This window comes from Panthera pardus, unplaced genomic scaffold (genome assembly GCF_024362965.1).
Source record: "Panthera pardus isolate Hobbes unplaced genomic scaffold, ASM2436296v1 HiC_scaffold_11, whole genome shotgun sequence".
Taxonomy (NCBI): Eukaryota; Metazoa; Chordata; class Mammalia; order Carnivora; family Felidae; genus Panthera; species Panthera pardus.
In genome coordinates this window covers 2429240-2445841 of record NW_026526666.1, presented here as the reverse complement: position 1 = coordinate 2445841, position 16602 = coordinate 2429240, and the positions used below count along the sequence as shown (strand labels likewise).

Below are 16602 nucleotides of genomic sequence, written 5' to 3'. Positions count from 1 at the left end.
TTTTCACCGTTAACTGTGATGTTGGGTGTGGGCTTGTCATAGATGACCTTTATTATGTATGTTGAAGTACATTCCCACTGCACCCACTTTATTAAGAATTTTTATCTAAAATGGATGTTGAATTTTGTCAAATGCTTTTTCTGTATCTAGTGAAGTGATCTGATCGTATCATTTTTTATCTCTCATTTTGTTAATGTAGTATATAAGCATCTTCTTTCTCTAAAAAAATTCTTTTGTGACAACATTTTTCCGTGATTCAAGTACTGGTTACAGTGAAGCAGAGTTCCACAGCCTTCTGTAGTTACAGGGTTTGTTTCTATAGGTCCTGCTCTAAGTGTAATTGTGATCATCTTTGTTTAGGTTTAAACAAGATTTAAATCTTGTTTAAAAGATTAAACAAACTTTTTTTTAAGTTTATCTATTTACTTAGAGAGAGTGAGAGTCAGGGAGGGGCAGAGAAAAAGGGAGAGAGAGAATCCCAAGCAGGCTCCACATTCAGTGCAGAGCCCAGCACACAAGGCTTTATCCCATGAATGGTGAGATCATGGCCTGAACTGAAATCAAGAGTTGGTTGCTTAACTGACTGAGCCACCCAGGTGCCCTGATTTAAACACCATTTAAAATAGAAGGCATGTATTTGCTGCTAAGACACCAAGGAATTTTGCAGAAGCTAATTATCTCCTTAGCAACATTCTTAATAAAATTGCCTCCAGATAAAGAGAGGCAGTCAATATTATCTCCTCTCCATAGCCATATGAAGTTTAATATGAATTTTGATTTACTTTCCCTTCTCTTTTTTGTGCATAATGAAATACAAAGAAAAAAAAAAGATACTAACCGGTCACAGGGACCTCTTTAAAGGCATAATTTTCATGCTTCTTTCCAGAGAACCTGCCCTAAAAAGGATCTGGGTAGTGGATTTAGCAGAGATCTGAACACATACAGGTGTGCTTTCCCTGAATGGTTAGTCCGTTGTGTCTCTGGGGTCCATGCAGGTTTGCAGTGTGTACACTGTGGTCTCCTGTCTCAGTGTTTTCCCTTCTTATGATAGGAATTAATACCCCCCACCACCACCACCACTACCAACTTCCTTCTTCATTTGTCTCATTAGTCATACTGGCCTAATATACCCTCAATTGCTGGTCGGGGAGTGGGTGGGGGTCAAAATTTCAACTTCTAGGAATTGTATATGACATGAGTTGTTCCATAGCACAACCGAGATTTTCGCCAACATCTGTGTGGAACAGTCAGAAGTCTTATTGCCCTAGTTGAGAGTTCTAGAATTCATAAATAAATATATATTGAACACATGAGAACAGCATAAAGTTCATAGTTCACTCATTCAGCAAATAAATTCAGCTCAGTAAATGAGCATGGGAGATACTTCCGTGAATAACATAAAGATCCTAGCCCTCGTGAAAGTTATATTTTAATGCAGAGGGAGACAGAAATAAACAATAAACTTAATAAGTAAACTTGATAGTAAATCAGGTGACAAATACTATGGGAGAAAAAAAGCAAAGCAAGGTAAAGGGCAATTGGTATTGCATGGGGGCTGTGGGAGGTAAGTTACCCTCCTCAGCATGGTGTCAGAAAAGGCCACATTAAGAGATTTGAGGAAAGACTTGAAGGGGTTGAGGGAGTGAACCAAATAGATGGAGGGAAGAACATTTCAGGCACAGCAGAGCTAATGTCCTAAGGCACAGTCATGCAGTGTGTCTGAGGAGACAGGAGAGGCTGAGAAAGGAGAGGGAGATGTGCTGTCAGAGAGGAATCTGGAACCTGACAGGGGAGGTCTTGTCCACTGTCTCGAGCACTGGTTTGCACTGTAAGTTAGCATTGAAGGGTTTGGGTTTTCTTCACAGTTCTATTGAACTATAACGTATGAACCATACAATTCATCCCTTTAAAGTATACAATTCAATGGTTTGGGTGTATTCACAGATATGTGCAACCATTAGCCACAGTCAACTTTAGAACATTTTCATGACCTTAGAAAGAACCCCTCTCCCCTCCAGGCCTAAGCAACCACTAATCTACTTTCTGTTTCTGTAGATTTCCCTGTTCTGAACTTTTCATGTAAAGGGAACCATATAATATATATTGCCTTTTGCGAGTGGCTTCTTTTACTTAGTATAATGTTTTCCATGTTGTAGCCTATACCGATACTTCCTTCCTTTTTAATGCTGCATACATTACATTCATTGTATGCCTATACTGTATTTTGTTTATCTGTTTGTCAGTGATGAACATTTGAGCTGTTTCCACCTTTTGGCTGTTATAAACAGTGCTGCTATAAACATTTAGGTGCAAGTTTTTGTGTGTTTTGTAGATTTTTAAGCAGAACCATGACATCTGATATTTTATCAGGATCACCCTGGCTAATATGTTCAAAAGCTAATATGCTCAAGAGAGGTATTATTTCTCTTAAATGTTCAAAATAAACATGTGTTAATAGAAAAATGCAAATTCCTAGGTGTATTTAAATGAACCATACCCATTATTTATTCACCTACAATAGACTGATCTGTTGTTCTTGTGTTTCTAATGCACATGATCCTACCTTGCAAATAAATGAGCATCTTGGTTAGGGATTTGAGCTGGCTTGCCTTATCACTTCACAAGTCAATCAATATTAAAGAGTTCTAGTCCCTGCTGGCCGCAATTGACACTTTAAGTTAGCCATGTGAGCTGAGAGGCCAAGAACCAGATCCATACGGATGGAATTGTTCTCTCAGTAGAAGAAATCCCTCTGTCTTCTCGGAATTCAGGATACAAGTGGAGGGGAACAGGGAAGCTACGTTTCCTGCTGTAGCTGCCCTTGCCTGAACCCCACTTGAACTTGGGTGAAGAGAGCACGGTAGTCTCCAGTGCTGTCAGTTTACTACTTAAGAATTTTAACAAGGAGGAAGACGTTTCCTGCTAGAAGGTGACCCCAGATCAACAATCCCTTTACAGCCAAATTCCCTTTCAATCTGATAATAACGACTATACATAGTAGGTTCTCTGTAATGCTACCGGATTCAGTTAAACCCTCATTAGCTATACGCCTGCAGAATAATTAATGGTCCCATTTTTCAACTATTTTCTAACTAGTAAAGACAAATAAAGAAAAATAGGCTCCCTCCACCAAGTAGTTCATTCTCATTATAATGAAAAACTCAAGTATTAAAGTAAAAACCTTTCATAACACCACAATTAGAATTAACCACTGTTAGTATTTTGGCATATTCCCTCTGGTTTTTTCTTTACCTAAAGTTCTTTGAGTTTTGTTTTGTTTTTGACATAATTAGGACCATATTGTCTATACAGTTTTCTACTTGTTTTCTTACTTTTAATTATATTGAGAACACTTTCCCATGTTATTAAAAATTATTTAAAATAATCTTAATGGCTATATAATTTCAGTTTTAAGAATATATCTTTAACCATTACTATTAGATATTTAGATTGTTTACAATTTTTATTTGATATAAGTAATATAGCAATAAACATCTTGTGTATTGAGAAACCCTTGTCCCATCTCTGATTATTTCCTTAAGGTAAGTGTGCAGTGAGGCTGTTTCAGTATTGCTTAGAGATATACATTGGTAGAACTTTTCCAGAAAGCAGTCTGTATGTATTCAAAGATACAGGGTTGACTGCAGGGCTCTTGTTGTTGAGGTTGCACTAGTTTTCCTGGCTTTTAAGAAGCCTTGGCCCAGGTGATAGAAATGTTCTGTATCTTGATTAGGGAAGTGGTTACACAACTGTATCCATTTGTCAAAATCATCAAACAACACCCTTAAAATTGGTAAATTTCGTGTCTGTGAATTATATATCGATAAGAAATTTAAATTTTAAAAACAAAGTTTTGTAGTATCAAACTGACACTTTTTTCTCAATATGGTCAGAAAGATGAAAAAATAATTTTAGAAGGAATAGTTTTCTGACCATGTAATTCAGTGTTTTTTAACGCCATTGTTCCAGAACCACCCAATATTAGCTAGTGTTATGAGTCACATACTTGGAGAAAAATCCATAGCAATTCCTAAAAAGGGAGTTATGATGATACCAAGAATTAAATTTATTTAGCCATAGTATGCACTAGATAGCACGTTATACCTGTGCTATCCAGGAAGATAGCCACTAGTCACATGTAGCTACTGAGCGCCTGAAATGTGGCTGGTCTAATTTGAGGTGTGCTGCCGATATGAAATATACATCAAATTGCAAAGACTTAATACCAAACAAGAAATGTAAAATAATCTCATTAATAATGTTTTGATGTTGATAATGTTTTGGATATATGGGTTAAGCCAAATATGCTATTAAAATTAATCTCACCTTCCTTTTTACCTTTCTAATATAGTCATAGAACATTTAGAATCCTATAGCAGTTCACATTTGTAACTTGCTTTACATTTCTGTTGGATAGTACTGCTTTATCCATTCAGTTTTGTTTAATTCTCGTAACGACCCAACGAGGTAGATATTTTTATTATTATCATCAACTTCATTTTCCAGATGAGATTGAGGTTTTAGAGAAGTGAAAACCTTATCCAAAGTCATATAGACCTAATAGGCGACAAAGCTGGAATTGAACTCAGATGGTGTGTTTCCAGTCTGGGCAACTAAGCACTTAGCTGAAAGAATATTTTAAGATTTATCTAGCTATGATTTTTCTAATCCCTTGCTTATAAATATCACTTATAAGGTAGGCAGAATTTGTTTTTACCAAATTCACAAATATGTGAAGCTTTCTGCCTACTAAGATATGTTGTAAACCAAAGAAGGGGAAAAAATAGTACAAAAGTGAGGAATCATTTAGTGTTGTTTTAAGATTTTTGTCATCCAAATATAATTAAGAATGAGATTTAAGACAGTGTTGCTCTTTGAATAAAAAATGGTTAACTTGATTAACTAGTTATAACTCTTAATTAGTTTCATCACTACCTAAGATGATAACTTAAGGGTTGGTAATAATATAATCCTGACAGAGTAAGTAAGTTACAGTGCAGAGAGTACTTTTTTTTGCAGAGAGTACGTTTTAGGGCCTAGAAAACATTTGGCATTTTGGATTTCTGTAAATAAACGTGAAGCTGGGAGGGGGCTGATTAATATCTTCAACAGGTACTTTATAGATTTCTACCTAAACAAGTAACACTAGAAACTTGGACCTTCTCCTGTAACCACAAGTTGGTTCGATCTCTGAATTATTTACAGAAAAATTAGGATCCTGTAACAGAATTTGCATTTCAAAGGAAGAGGAATCCAGAGGACACTCTTGTTCACTTATGGGCATTTCAGGATCAGTTTTTTAAAAGTGTTGGAACCATCACCATCTCCGTAGAGATTCTAGAGGGAGTTACTTTGCTGCTGTGACCAACGCGTTAGACACCATTGCAAGAGCTGTGGTGGGGTGTATTGCCTGTCACTGACAAGCATTTACTGAGCACTGATAACATGTAAGGTTTTGTGAAAGGCGCTACAAAGAGACAAACTTGGAGACATGTTCCATATTTTTAAGGATTTCGATGTCCAATGGGAAAATAAGCATATAAATGAATAACTCTAATAAGATGCTTTTTGAAAAAACTGGATTTAACCAAGATTCAAATCTAGGTCTGTCTCTTGGTTCCAATTTATTTGTGCATTTGGAACATATATTTTTAAAATTAAAAATAGCTTTTCACTGCAAAATCAATGCATAATACTCGTAGGAAAAAAATTTAATACAGCTAAGCAAAAATAAGATAATAAAAATATCCATACTGCCACAATCCCACCATAGGAAATGTCAACATCTTGATGTATGTATAGCCTTTTGGACCTTTTTCTATTAATGTACACACATATATTTTTAAACAAAAGGACTGTACTATACATGTACTTTCAATGAAAATTCCAACATATGTCATTTTTAGAGTGACTGAATAGCATTCTGTTGTCTGATTGTGCCCCAATTTATTCAACCAACCCTTTTTTGTTCATTCAGCACTTATTGAGTGCCTACTGTGTTCCAGGAGCTATCTTAAGACTACAGTGTTAAGTGTTACAGTGGTGGATAAAATTCTTTAATAATGCTGTAATAAACATTATTTTATATACATCCTTATATACTTGTCCATTCGTTCACTTGGGATAATAATTGAGCATATACTAGATGCCAGACAGTCTGGTGACTTCATTACATATATTATCTCATTTAATCTTTGTGATCCAAGAGGCAGTGTTGTGATTTCAATTTTAAAATGAAGAAACAAGAACATGGAGAAATGAAATAATTTGCCTTAGGTCATACGACAAGGAAGTGCAAACCTGTAAATCAAGTTCAAATTTGTGTGATCCTAGATTCATGCACTGCTAGCAATGTTAAGGTGAAATTACTGCCTCCAAGAGCATAAACTTTTTTTTTTTTTTACTTTTTTTTTTAGTAAGCTGTACACCCACCATGGGGCTTGAATTCACAACCCTGAGGTCAAGAGTCACAGAACATAAATATTTTTTAAAAAAATTTTTTAGTGCTTATTTATTTTTGAGAGTGAGGGAGAGAGACAGAGTGTGAGAGGGGTGGGGGCAGAGAGAGAGGGAGACACAGAATTTGAAGCAGGCTCCAGGCTCTGGGCTGTCAGCACAGAGCCCATCGTGGGGCTCGAATTCATAGGCCGTGAGATCACGACCTGAGATGGATGACCAACCGACTGAGCCACCCAGGCACCCCAAATATTTTTAAGATGCTAAATTACTAATTTTCCAGCCACAAAGATTTTATTACCAGTTTAACCTTCACATCATGTCCATGCAACACTGAGGTTAGGTGCACTTGATTCTTAAAAATAAACTTAAAAATCTTCAATTCTTGGGATGCCTGGCTGGCTCAGTCTCTCGATCTCAGGGTTGGGAGTTCAAGCCCCATGTTGGATGAGGAGCCTGCTTAAAAAAAAAAAAAAAAAAAAAAAACTATCAAAAATCATCAATTTGTATGGAGGTTGGTTAAAAAAAAAAACTTCAACTCAAATCAGAGAAAGAAGAAAGAAGCAGATAAACACTGTGAAGTTGAGAAACCAATAAATGAGAGAGACACAAATAGAGACAAGAGAGTCAGAGGGAGATACTGATCCCCTTCTCCCTCCCATCGCTTCAGCTTACCCCCAGCCCCACGCCATCTAATACACCTTTTTCTTTTACATAAGCTTGTTTGAATAGTTTCTGTTGCTCATAGTCAGGATGTTGCATTTTAGAAAAATGTTCTCGTTGTTTACAAGTTTATAGGGTATGCCTTTTTGTGTAGTGTGTAAGACCCAATCTGTATTTGCATATTTGTTTCAGGATTTGTTGGATTAAACAATAGAAAGTTAAAAATAGAAGGAAAAGTTCAAAACTTCTAACTGTGTAGTGACACAAAAGTGACCTGTTTACTTCATATATTATCTACATTTCTTTTTTTTTAAGTTTATTTATTCATTTTTAGAAAGAGAGAGGGAGAGAGAGAATCCCAGGCAGACTCCAGGCTGTCAGCACAGGTGTTGATGTGGGGCTCGATCTCAAGAACCATGAAATCACGACCTTGATCATGATCAAGAGTCAGATGCTTAACCGACTGAGCCACCCAGGCACCCTTATGATCTACATTTCTGTTTTTTATGATAAAAAATACTGAAATGTTCTACAGATTCTTAAAAGTTATCATTTTGATGTCACCGAGATTATTAAATACTCAAGTAGTTGATTATTGTCAGCACAGCCCTGAGTTGTCTTTCCTCTGCCAAAACTCTGTTACCTTCCTCAGCTGAGTGATGTGTCCACCAGGACACCTGTTCTTTCACAGGGATTGTCATTAGAGCCTCTGGGGTTGAATGGGACCTGTGATTTACACATCACTTTTTGGTACCTTTCATCTTTTAAAAGACAGTACAGGGGTGCCTGGGTGACTCAGACTCTGGATTTCAGCTCAGGTCATGATCCCAGTTGGACTCCGCGTGGGGCTCCGCGTTGAACGTGGAACCCGCTTAAGATTCTGTCTCTCCCTTTGCCCCTCTGCCCCACTGAGGCATGCTCCCTCTCTTAAAAAAAAAAAAAAAAAAAAAAAGGCAGTTTCGCATAGCACTTAAGAGCATGGACTCCAGTGCCAAGACTACCTTTTTAAATCCCAGTTTTGCCATGTGTCCACTTATATGACTTTATGCAAATTATTTAACCTTTTTGTGCCTCAGTGTCTCAGCTGTAAAATGGAGGTCCATAATGGCTCTTTCACATCACTGTGGTGCTGAACGGATAATAGAACATATATGAAATGCTTGCAGGAGAATCTGGTGTGGGGGAAGCAGTCAATAACTGTTACTTGCTGCTGCTGCTACTGTTAACTGCTCTTCTATTTGGGGAACTCTGGATATTCATCATCAACCACCTCTGCCATCACCCATACTTCAATCACTTGTTTTGAAACCCTTCAAGAGCAGAATTCTGTTATTATCCCAAGTAGGAATACACCAGGGCAGTGATAAAATTTACTATGAAGGTAGTAGCCCAGCTGCCAGATGACCTTTGTGTTGTGGTCTGTGAGGACAAAAATGTTTAGTAGCTCAGGTTCCGTTTGTGCTCACTTAAAATGTCCCCTTTGAGGCTCCCAGAGTCAGCACCTGTGTAATTAATAGGCCAGCACAGAGCCTTCCACAGCCATGCTTGCTGCAGGCAGGTTATTTGGGGCTTTGCTTCTTGTATTTTTTTGTAGTGGTCACCATTCTACTCCTGTAGTTGTGGTTGCTTTGAGAAATTGATGTGGTCTTGAATGTTCCCAGTGGTGAGAAAGTGTATCTCTAGCTCTTTTGGTTTTCGGTTGATAACCTCCTTTCAGGCCCCTGTATAACTGATATTACAGGCAGTTGTGTCCCTGAGGAGTCTGTTTTCTGCCCTGTGGACTCCAAGGGTAGTACTTTCTCCTCACACGGCCCTCCAGTGAATGATATACGCACAATGCTGGCTACAGGCAGAATCCCACTGGTGGCTTTTGTCCTCTTTCTTCTCAGTGAGAAAATAAAGCCAAGGGCTCCTGTTTATTTGTTTTCTTTTGCTTTGCTTTTAGGGTTTTGGTTTTTTTCCCCATAAGTCAGGTGTCTAGTGCTAAGGTGGGAACTGGGAAGGAGAAGCTATGTTTTTTAATAGGCTACATTGTTTGTAAGAAAGTGTCAATTCCTCACTGGAAGTGGTTATAATCAAGGAAATATTTTGTCTTAATTCAGTGTTTCCCAAGGTCTGTCCTATAGAAAATGTGTTTGGCATTTGTTTAGTATTGATAGGTATTCCACTAAAAAAGGATTCTATAGCCAACTAAGTTTAGAAAATAAACTTAGTTTATTGGGCGCCTGGGTGGCTCAACAGGTTAAGTGTCCAACTTCAGCTAAGGTCACGATCTCATGGTTTGTGAGTTTGAGCCCCATGTCGGGCTCTGTGTTGTCAGCTCGGAGCCTGGAGCCTGCTCCAGATTCTGTGTCTCCCTCTCTCTCCACCTCTTCCTGCATGCTCACTCTCTCTCTCTCTCGCTCTCTCTCTCTGTCTCTCTCAAAAATAAATAAACAGTAAAATTTTTAAAGAAAATACTGCCTCCAGGGCGCCTGGGTGGCTCAGTCAGTTGAGCGTCAGACTCTTGATTTCCGCTTAGGTTGTGGGATTGAGCCCCGCATTGTCAAGCTCACACTGACTGGGCACGCCGCAGAGCCTGCTTTGGATTCTCTTCTCTCTCTCTCTCTCTGCCTCTCCCCCGCTAGTTCCATCTGTCCTGTCCCCTGGGACCAGTGTTCCTAGCCTAGCTCAGCCCCCCTCATAGGCACCTGGTCTTATCCCTCACCTACTCCAGGATATGACTCCAAACTGGCTCCTCTCTCCTCAATCAGTTTTTCCCACTCTAGTGGATCATTCATAGAAACTTACTGACTTTCCCCCACCCTTAAAAACCCTCCGGTAGCCTCCTATCTCTTTCCAGGTCCTGTATCATTTCTCTGTTCTCTTTTGTAGCACAATTCTTGAAGAACTCTTTATAGTCACTGTCCCTGATTCCTCTCCTGACATATTCTCTTGAACCCACATATTCTTCTAAACCTCACTCTGTTCAGGTTTTCACCCCCATCACTCTCCAGAATTGCTCCCACTATGGTCTCTAGGGACCTCCACATGGCTAAACCCAGAGTCAACTTTTAGCACTCATTTTACTTGACCTGTCAACATCATTTGACACAGTTAATAGTCCCTTCACTTGGAAACACCTTTATCCCTTAGCTTCCAGAAACTGTAGTCTCCCGGTCTTCCTGTCTCACTGGCCGTTCCTGCTCTGTCAGTTTTGTTCATTTTTCCTATTTTTGGAACCCCTAGAACACTGTCCTTAGACTTCCTTAGTGCTTAGATGTCCTTAGTCTTCTCCTCTGTACCCACTCCCTTGGCAGTCTTCTCCAGGCTCATGGCTTTAAAGTCTCTCTGCTACATACTCCCAAATGTGTATGTCAAGTCCAGAGTTTCTGCCTCAGCACTATCAGTGTTGGGGACCAGATAATTCTTTGTCGTAGTGAACTGTCCTGTGCACGGTGGGATGTTCAGCAACGTCACTAGCCTCTGGATGCCGGAGTGCACCAGTTACGACAACCAAAAATGTTTCCAGACATTGCCGGATATCCCCTGGGGATAAAATGACACCTCTCTGCCCCCCCTTCCCCATTGAGAACCACTGTTTCTAGTCTGAACTTCTTCCCCAAACTCCAGATTTGTATATTCAGCTGTCTACTTGACACTTCGGTTTGAGTGTCTAATTATCCATATGTAACATGATCAAGACCACGCTTCTGATATATCTTTCTAAACCTAATCCTCCCTCAGACTTCCCACCTCAGTTAATTGTATACCATCCTTCTCCTAGTATGCTTAGGCCAAAAACCTGGGTGTTTCCTCAACTCCCCTCTTTCTCTCACACCTGCATCCTGATTCATCAGTAAATCTTACAATCCTTTGCTTCCAAGTGTGTCTAGAATCTGACACGCTCTCACTACTACTGCCCTGGTCCATGCCACCATCATTTTCTACCTGGATTGTTACAACTGCCTCACCTTCTCTGTATCACTAGAGTGACCCTGTGAAAATTCGTAATTCAGGGCATGTCACATCTCTGCACAAAAACCTCCAGATGTGAGGTGCCTGAGTGGCTCAGTTGGTTAAGCATCCAACTCTTGATTTTGGCTCAGGTCACCATCTCACCATTCATGAGTTCGAGCCCCACATCGGGCTGTGCGCTGACAGCATGGAGCCTCCTTAGGAATCTCTCCCCCCCCCCCCCCGCACCCCCTCAAAATAAATAAATAAACAACTTCCAGATGTTTTCTTTCTTACTCAAAGTAAAAATCAAAATCCTTACAGCAAGCTACCAGGCCTCACATGATCTCATCTTCTACTCCCATCCATCTCCTTCTGTCTCCTCTCTCACTACCCAGACTTCCAGCCACACTGGCCTCCTCTCTGTTCCCCAGCACACACGGCCTTGGTTCCTTTGCACTTGCTCTTTCCCCAGATAATCTTCTCTGTTGCTTCATTCAGGTCATGGCTCAAATGTCAGTTTCTCAGTGAGGCCTTCCTTGACCACAGGATTTAAGATCTCACACCACTAACACCACCTCCACCTCTCTTTCAAACCTGCTTTATTTTTCCCCATTGCACTTTCTTTATCTGACATACCCCAGACCACTGTATCCTGCTTACAAGAATAAACTCTGAAGCCAGATTGCCTAGGTTTGTATCCCAACTCTGTCACTCTCAAGATGTAGGACCTAGGCTTCTCTGTACCTCAGTTGCTTTGTAAAGTGGGATAGTTTTTATCTCATCAGAACAGAACCTCACCTACAGTGTTAGGAGTTCACCATGATTATTTTTGTTGTGTTATTATTATTGTATTTTACTTATTAACTTCCTTTGTCTTCCCCTTCCCTTACTGGAATGTAAATTCCATGAGAGAACTTTTTTACTTTGGTTATTGCTATATTCACAGCTTCCACAACAGGGCCTGGCACATAGTAGGCACTTAACAAATATTTGCTAATCAAATTGTCCTCTGGAAAGAATAATGGGGAAGAGATGAATCCAGGAAGACCTGAGCTCTATGTGTACCATTTAAAACTTTTACCAAAAGAATGTGTTCATGTATTGTGTCCTCAAAAAGCTTATAGACTTCAGTGGAAAAAAGATATGTAGACAAATGAATTCCTAGAGGATTGATAATATGAGAGTTGAGTTGTAAAAGATGCATAGTTCAGATAAAGTATGACACAAATGGGCAGTCCTCCAGGCAGAGGGAATAGAATGTGCAAAAGCAAAGAGGTACAAGATATCAGAGCAGCTCTGAGCGCCATAAGCAGTGGAAAATGAGAAGACTTCAGTGTTCTGGGCTATTAAATGCTCCGTCACATCCTTCTCTCTGACCCACTCCTATATTCCAGCATCTCTAGTGTTTGGCTGTAATTAGAAGATTATTACTCCATTAAGGCAAACATTTCAAGTTTTTTTCTCATTATTTTCCAGAAAGTCTTTTTCTAGGTTCCTGCTTCCCATAAATTCCATTCATTTTGTTTCATTATTCCCCTTCACATTTGATTCTAGCTTCCTTTGGTGTCTTTGGTTTTCTTATTATTAAGAAACTCATATAGGGGCACCCTGGTGGCTCAGTCATTTGAGCTTGATTTCAGCTCAGGTCACGGGATCGAGCCCCACATCAGGTTCCAGGCTGAGTGTGGAAGCTTGCTTAAGAGTCTCTCTCTCTCTCTCTCTCCCGCTGCCCCTCTCCCCTACTCATGCTCTCTCTCTGTCTCTCTCTCTCAAAAGAAAAAGAAAAAAAAATCCCATATAATTTCTACCTGTGGAATATAGTGAAAAAAGAGGAAGATGTAGGTGATAGACAGTCTTGCTATGTAGCTTTAAGAACACAGTTGTTCAACGAAATTACTTTAGTAATGAAAATCTAAAATCCTGTAAGTGATAGTCTCTAGTTCCTTACCAAAGACTAGAAAGTGAAGAAACTCTTCTCAATGTGCGATGCAAGCCTTTCTTGAGGTTCACTTTAAAATCGGGGCCTTTTACTGCCCACCTTGCTTCTTGCCATAGAGTTGGGAATCATGACAGCACAAACCAAGACGAGCAGTAGCATTAACCTCCTGGGTTAGCTTCTGGAACCATCTTTGTTTATATCTTGTCTCACATTGAGTTGTGACTGTATCTGTCTCAGACAGTCCCTTAAAGGTAAGAATCCTAACAAGTGATCCTTTGTACACCCAGCTCAACACCTACCTCATAACGGATGCTCAGTAAAACACTTGTTAAATTGAATTGAACTGAGCTGAATTGAATTAGATTATAGTACCACAGGAGAAGGGGACTTTTTAGTTTGCTTTGTAAGCGAAATTGATTTAAAACAAAGCTAGGAAAGAAAAATCCTTCTTTTGTTGTTTTTCATAAACATAGTCTAAATTTGGGGTATAGATACCAATATGTTCACCGCCCATAATTTTTTAAGCATTCCACAGTGACTCATCAAAGTCCTCAAATAGATACTTTTTAAAAGTCACAATGGCCCTAGGAAATAAAATTAGACTTGGCAAATATAAATAGTATTTTCTCTTTGCAGTCAAAAATGTGGGGTCTTATTGATACGCAGAGGAGGATCATTAAGTATAATTTCAGTTAAGTTACTGCTTTTCTTTGCACCGGTAGCAGAGTCTGAAGGGAAGCAAATAAAGGTCACCGCTGAATTCCCGTAGGGTTTCCCAGCAGGTTTGTTTCATTCTTAACCATCACTGACCAAAGACTTCTTGTGCTGTCTTTCAAGAAAGCAGTGCTACTTTGTTTCCTGACACTTGTTTTCTGTCCTCCACGTGTCTCCAGTCCTACTGGCCAGAAAACCAGGCCAGACAGATGTGCCCATATTTCAGTAGCGGAATAAATGAATTTAGCTTCTACTCCTTTCCCTCTACTTCATCTTTTTTTTTTTCTTTTGTAAAGGAGTTTTCATTTAAATCCTCCAAGTGCCAAATCTGACAGGTCTAAAACTGCAAAACAGTAGTAATAATAAGGGACCTGGCCATCACCCCTCCAACCCTCTGCTACAGGTCTGTCTCCTGAGCGTGAGTGTGGCACTTAAAAATACCGCCCCCAGAGCTCCTATATCACAGCAAAGGCTCTTTTGCCAACAGGAGCCATTCAAATGAATTCACTTATTCAGTATACCTTTATTGGGTCCCTGCTAGAAGTCAGCATCTGTGCTCAGTGAGTGCTGGAGATCCACCCTGGAGATTGAAGAACTCTCAGACCCACCCTAAGCACCTCACAGTCTAGTGTGACAGAAATAACTGAGGAGTACCTACGGAATAATCATACAGAGCTAAAATAGCACCAGAAAGTGATTAGAGCCGTGGGAGGGATCCGTCCAGCATGGAGGAGTTTGAGAAGGCTTCACAGAAAAGGTGGCTTTTAATCCTTAGCCTTAAAGGATTTCATCAGGGGCGCCTGGGTGGCTCAGTCAGTTGAGTGTGCGACTTCAGCTGAGGTCATGATCTCATGGTTCGTGGGTTTGAGCCCCGCATCAGGCTCTGTGCTGACAGCTCGGAGCCTGGAGCCTGCTTCAGATTCTGTGTCTCCCTCTCTCTCTGCCCCTCCCCCACTAGTGCTCTGTCTCTCTCTTTCCCTCTCTCAAAAATAAACAAACATTAAAAATATATATACAGGATTTCGTCAGACAGAGAAGGGCTGTCTAGCATTTTGGACACAGGACCTAAGAGCAAACAGGTGGGAACGCACATGAGGTGTTTAGGGGACAGCAAGTGTTGGGGCGCTCTCGGGGCTGCAGGGTGGGAAGTGGAGTCAGCCGAGCAAGGGAACAATCCAGTGGCAGTATATGTGGGCCCGAGGGCACAGGTTCCAGAGCCTGGGTTTGAGTCACAGCTAAGCCACTTACTGGCTGTGGTGACCTTGGAAAATCACTTCACCTCTCCATAGCTTGATTTTGTCATCTTTTAAATAAGGATAATAGTGTCTATTTCACACATATGTACACATGCACATATGGCTTAAAACAGTTCTCAGAACACAATAAATACAAGTATGAGTTATTGCAAGGACACATTGTGAAGGGCCTCAAGTTTTAACTTGTGCGTCATTCTGTAAGCAAAAGAAAGGTCTTCAAGTGGAAGAGGCAGAAATATGCAATAGGATATCGTCTGTATTTTAGAAAATGAATTCTAGTGCCACTTTGCAGAGGACACTGGCTGAGGAGGAGACTGAAGGGACACAGTCCAAGTTCTGAAGCCATGTCGAGAGTACAGATAAGAGGTGCTTGATGGAACGTGGTTCTCAGTTAATACAGTAGCCTTGCGCTTAAAACTCCTGGGTTCCTAACTAGAAATTTCAAACGGGAAGTTTTAGCCTTACCAGATCTTGCAGATTTAGTGCTAAAAAACCCCATGAGAACCCTGGGGAGGAGCACAGAGGGAGGGCTCTCCTAGCCCGGATGTCTGAGTGCCCCGCACACCAGGCCAGTAATCCTTGCATACTCTTCACGATCTCCTTCATCCAGTCACAAGTCACAGGCAAGATCTTCTATTTTGGAGATGCTTTTCCTTTTCCCCCTTTGAGTAACCTCAAGTCTACCGGTCAGTTTCCTAGAGGAAGTTCTGGCTTCCGGACTGCACAGCAGAAGCAAGGAGAGCTCTCAAGTTACAGCGAGGTCCACAAGCAGACGGTGAACCTGAACCGGCGCGGGGAGAGGAGGCGCAGGGTGAGGAGGCCGGCGCAGCTCGCCCTCAACCTCCCTGCAGGCTTTCCCCACCGGCCGCAGGTGTTGGAGGAGAGCCTTGGGTTTCACGCTTGTCCTTATAACCCACCTCCAGGTAGCCTGCTCACTCCTGAACTGTAGGCACAAACACCCACACTCCCAGGGACAAGTTGAGAAGAACTCTGTGCCGGTCCTGACCCACCTTTCCCGTGGTTTCCTTATCAAATAAACAGATATATTCCTTGTATTTGACAGCACAATCACTTTGGTTTCTGATGAATTTTGTTGGGATCTCACTTGAGAAAATGGTTATCAGAGCTCAGAGGGGTTTAAAAAGTAAACCATTTGATGCACACGCTACACATCCTCCCTTCTCTTGACCCCTTTTACTTTTCATTAACCACATTCCTGCACACCTCATTTTTGAAAACTCATCATGTTTCTGTAGAAAGCCATCCAAAAATTGTTCCTACACTGCAATTTTCTGTGGCACTGAGAAACCATGTATGACTACAATAAAAATCCATTTTGTGAAAAGATACAAGTTTTTATTTCTTTGGGGTTAATGGGGTTTATGGGAATTCGCAAGATGAGGCATGAGTTGGCTTTACACCAAACAGAGAGAAGGCATCACTTCTATCCAGAGGATATTTAAACTATGTCAACGCTCAGGCGATTAAGTATCCAGCTCTTGGCTTTGGCTCAGGTCATGATCTCACAGTTTGTGGGTTCAAGCCCCACATCAGGCTCTTGCGCTGACAGTGCGGACCCTGTTTGGGATTCTCTCTCCCCTCTCTCTCTGCCCCTCCCCCGCACGCATGCTCTGT

The 16602-nt window shown here is 40.7% G+C and overlaps 1 protein-coding gene across 4 annotated transcripts in view; it reads left to right on the top strand.

The window, feature by feature from the left end:
• Window positions 1–16319, top strand: part of VPS45 (vacuolar protein sorting 45 homolog) — a 64737-nt gene extending 48418 nt beyond the window's left edge. Inside the window, exon 15 of one of the 4 annotated variants that reach the window (XM_019432939.2) lies at window positions 15637–16319. In XM_019432939.2, the coding sequence (XP_019288484.1) occupies window positions 15637–15916 (280 nt within the window). In that variant the 3' untranslated portion in view covers window positions 15917–16319. Of the gene's footprint in view, window positions 1–886; window positions 2591–5205; window positions 6037–15636 lie in introns of those variants that run through there. The other 3 variants (XM_019432940.2, XM_019432942.2, XM_019432941.2) reach the window with 3 other exon arrangements.
• Window positions 16320–16602: the final 283 nt, after the last annotated feature.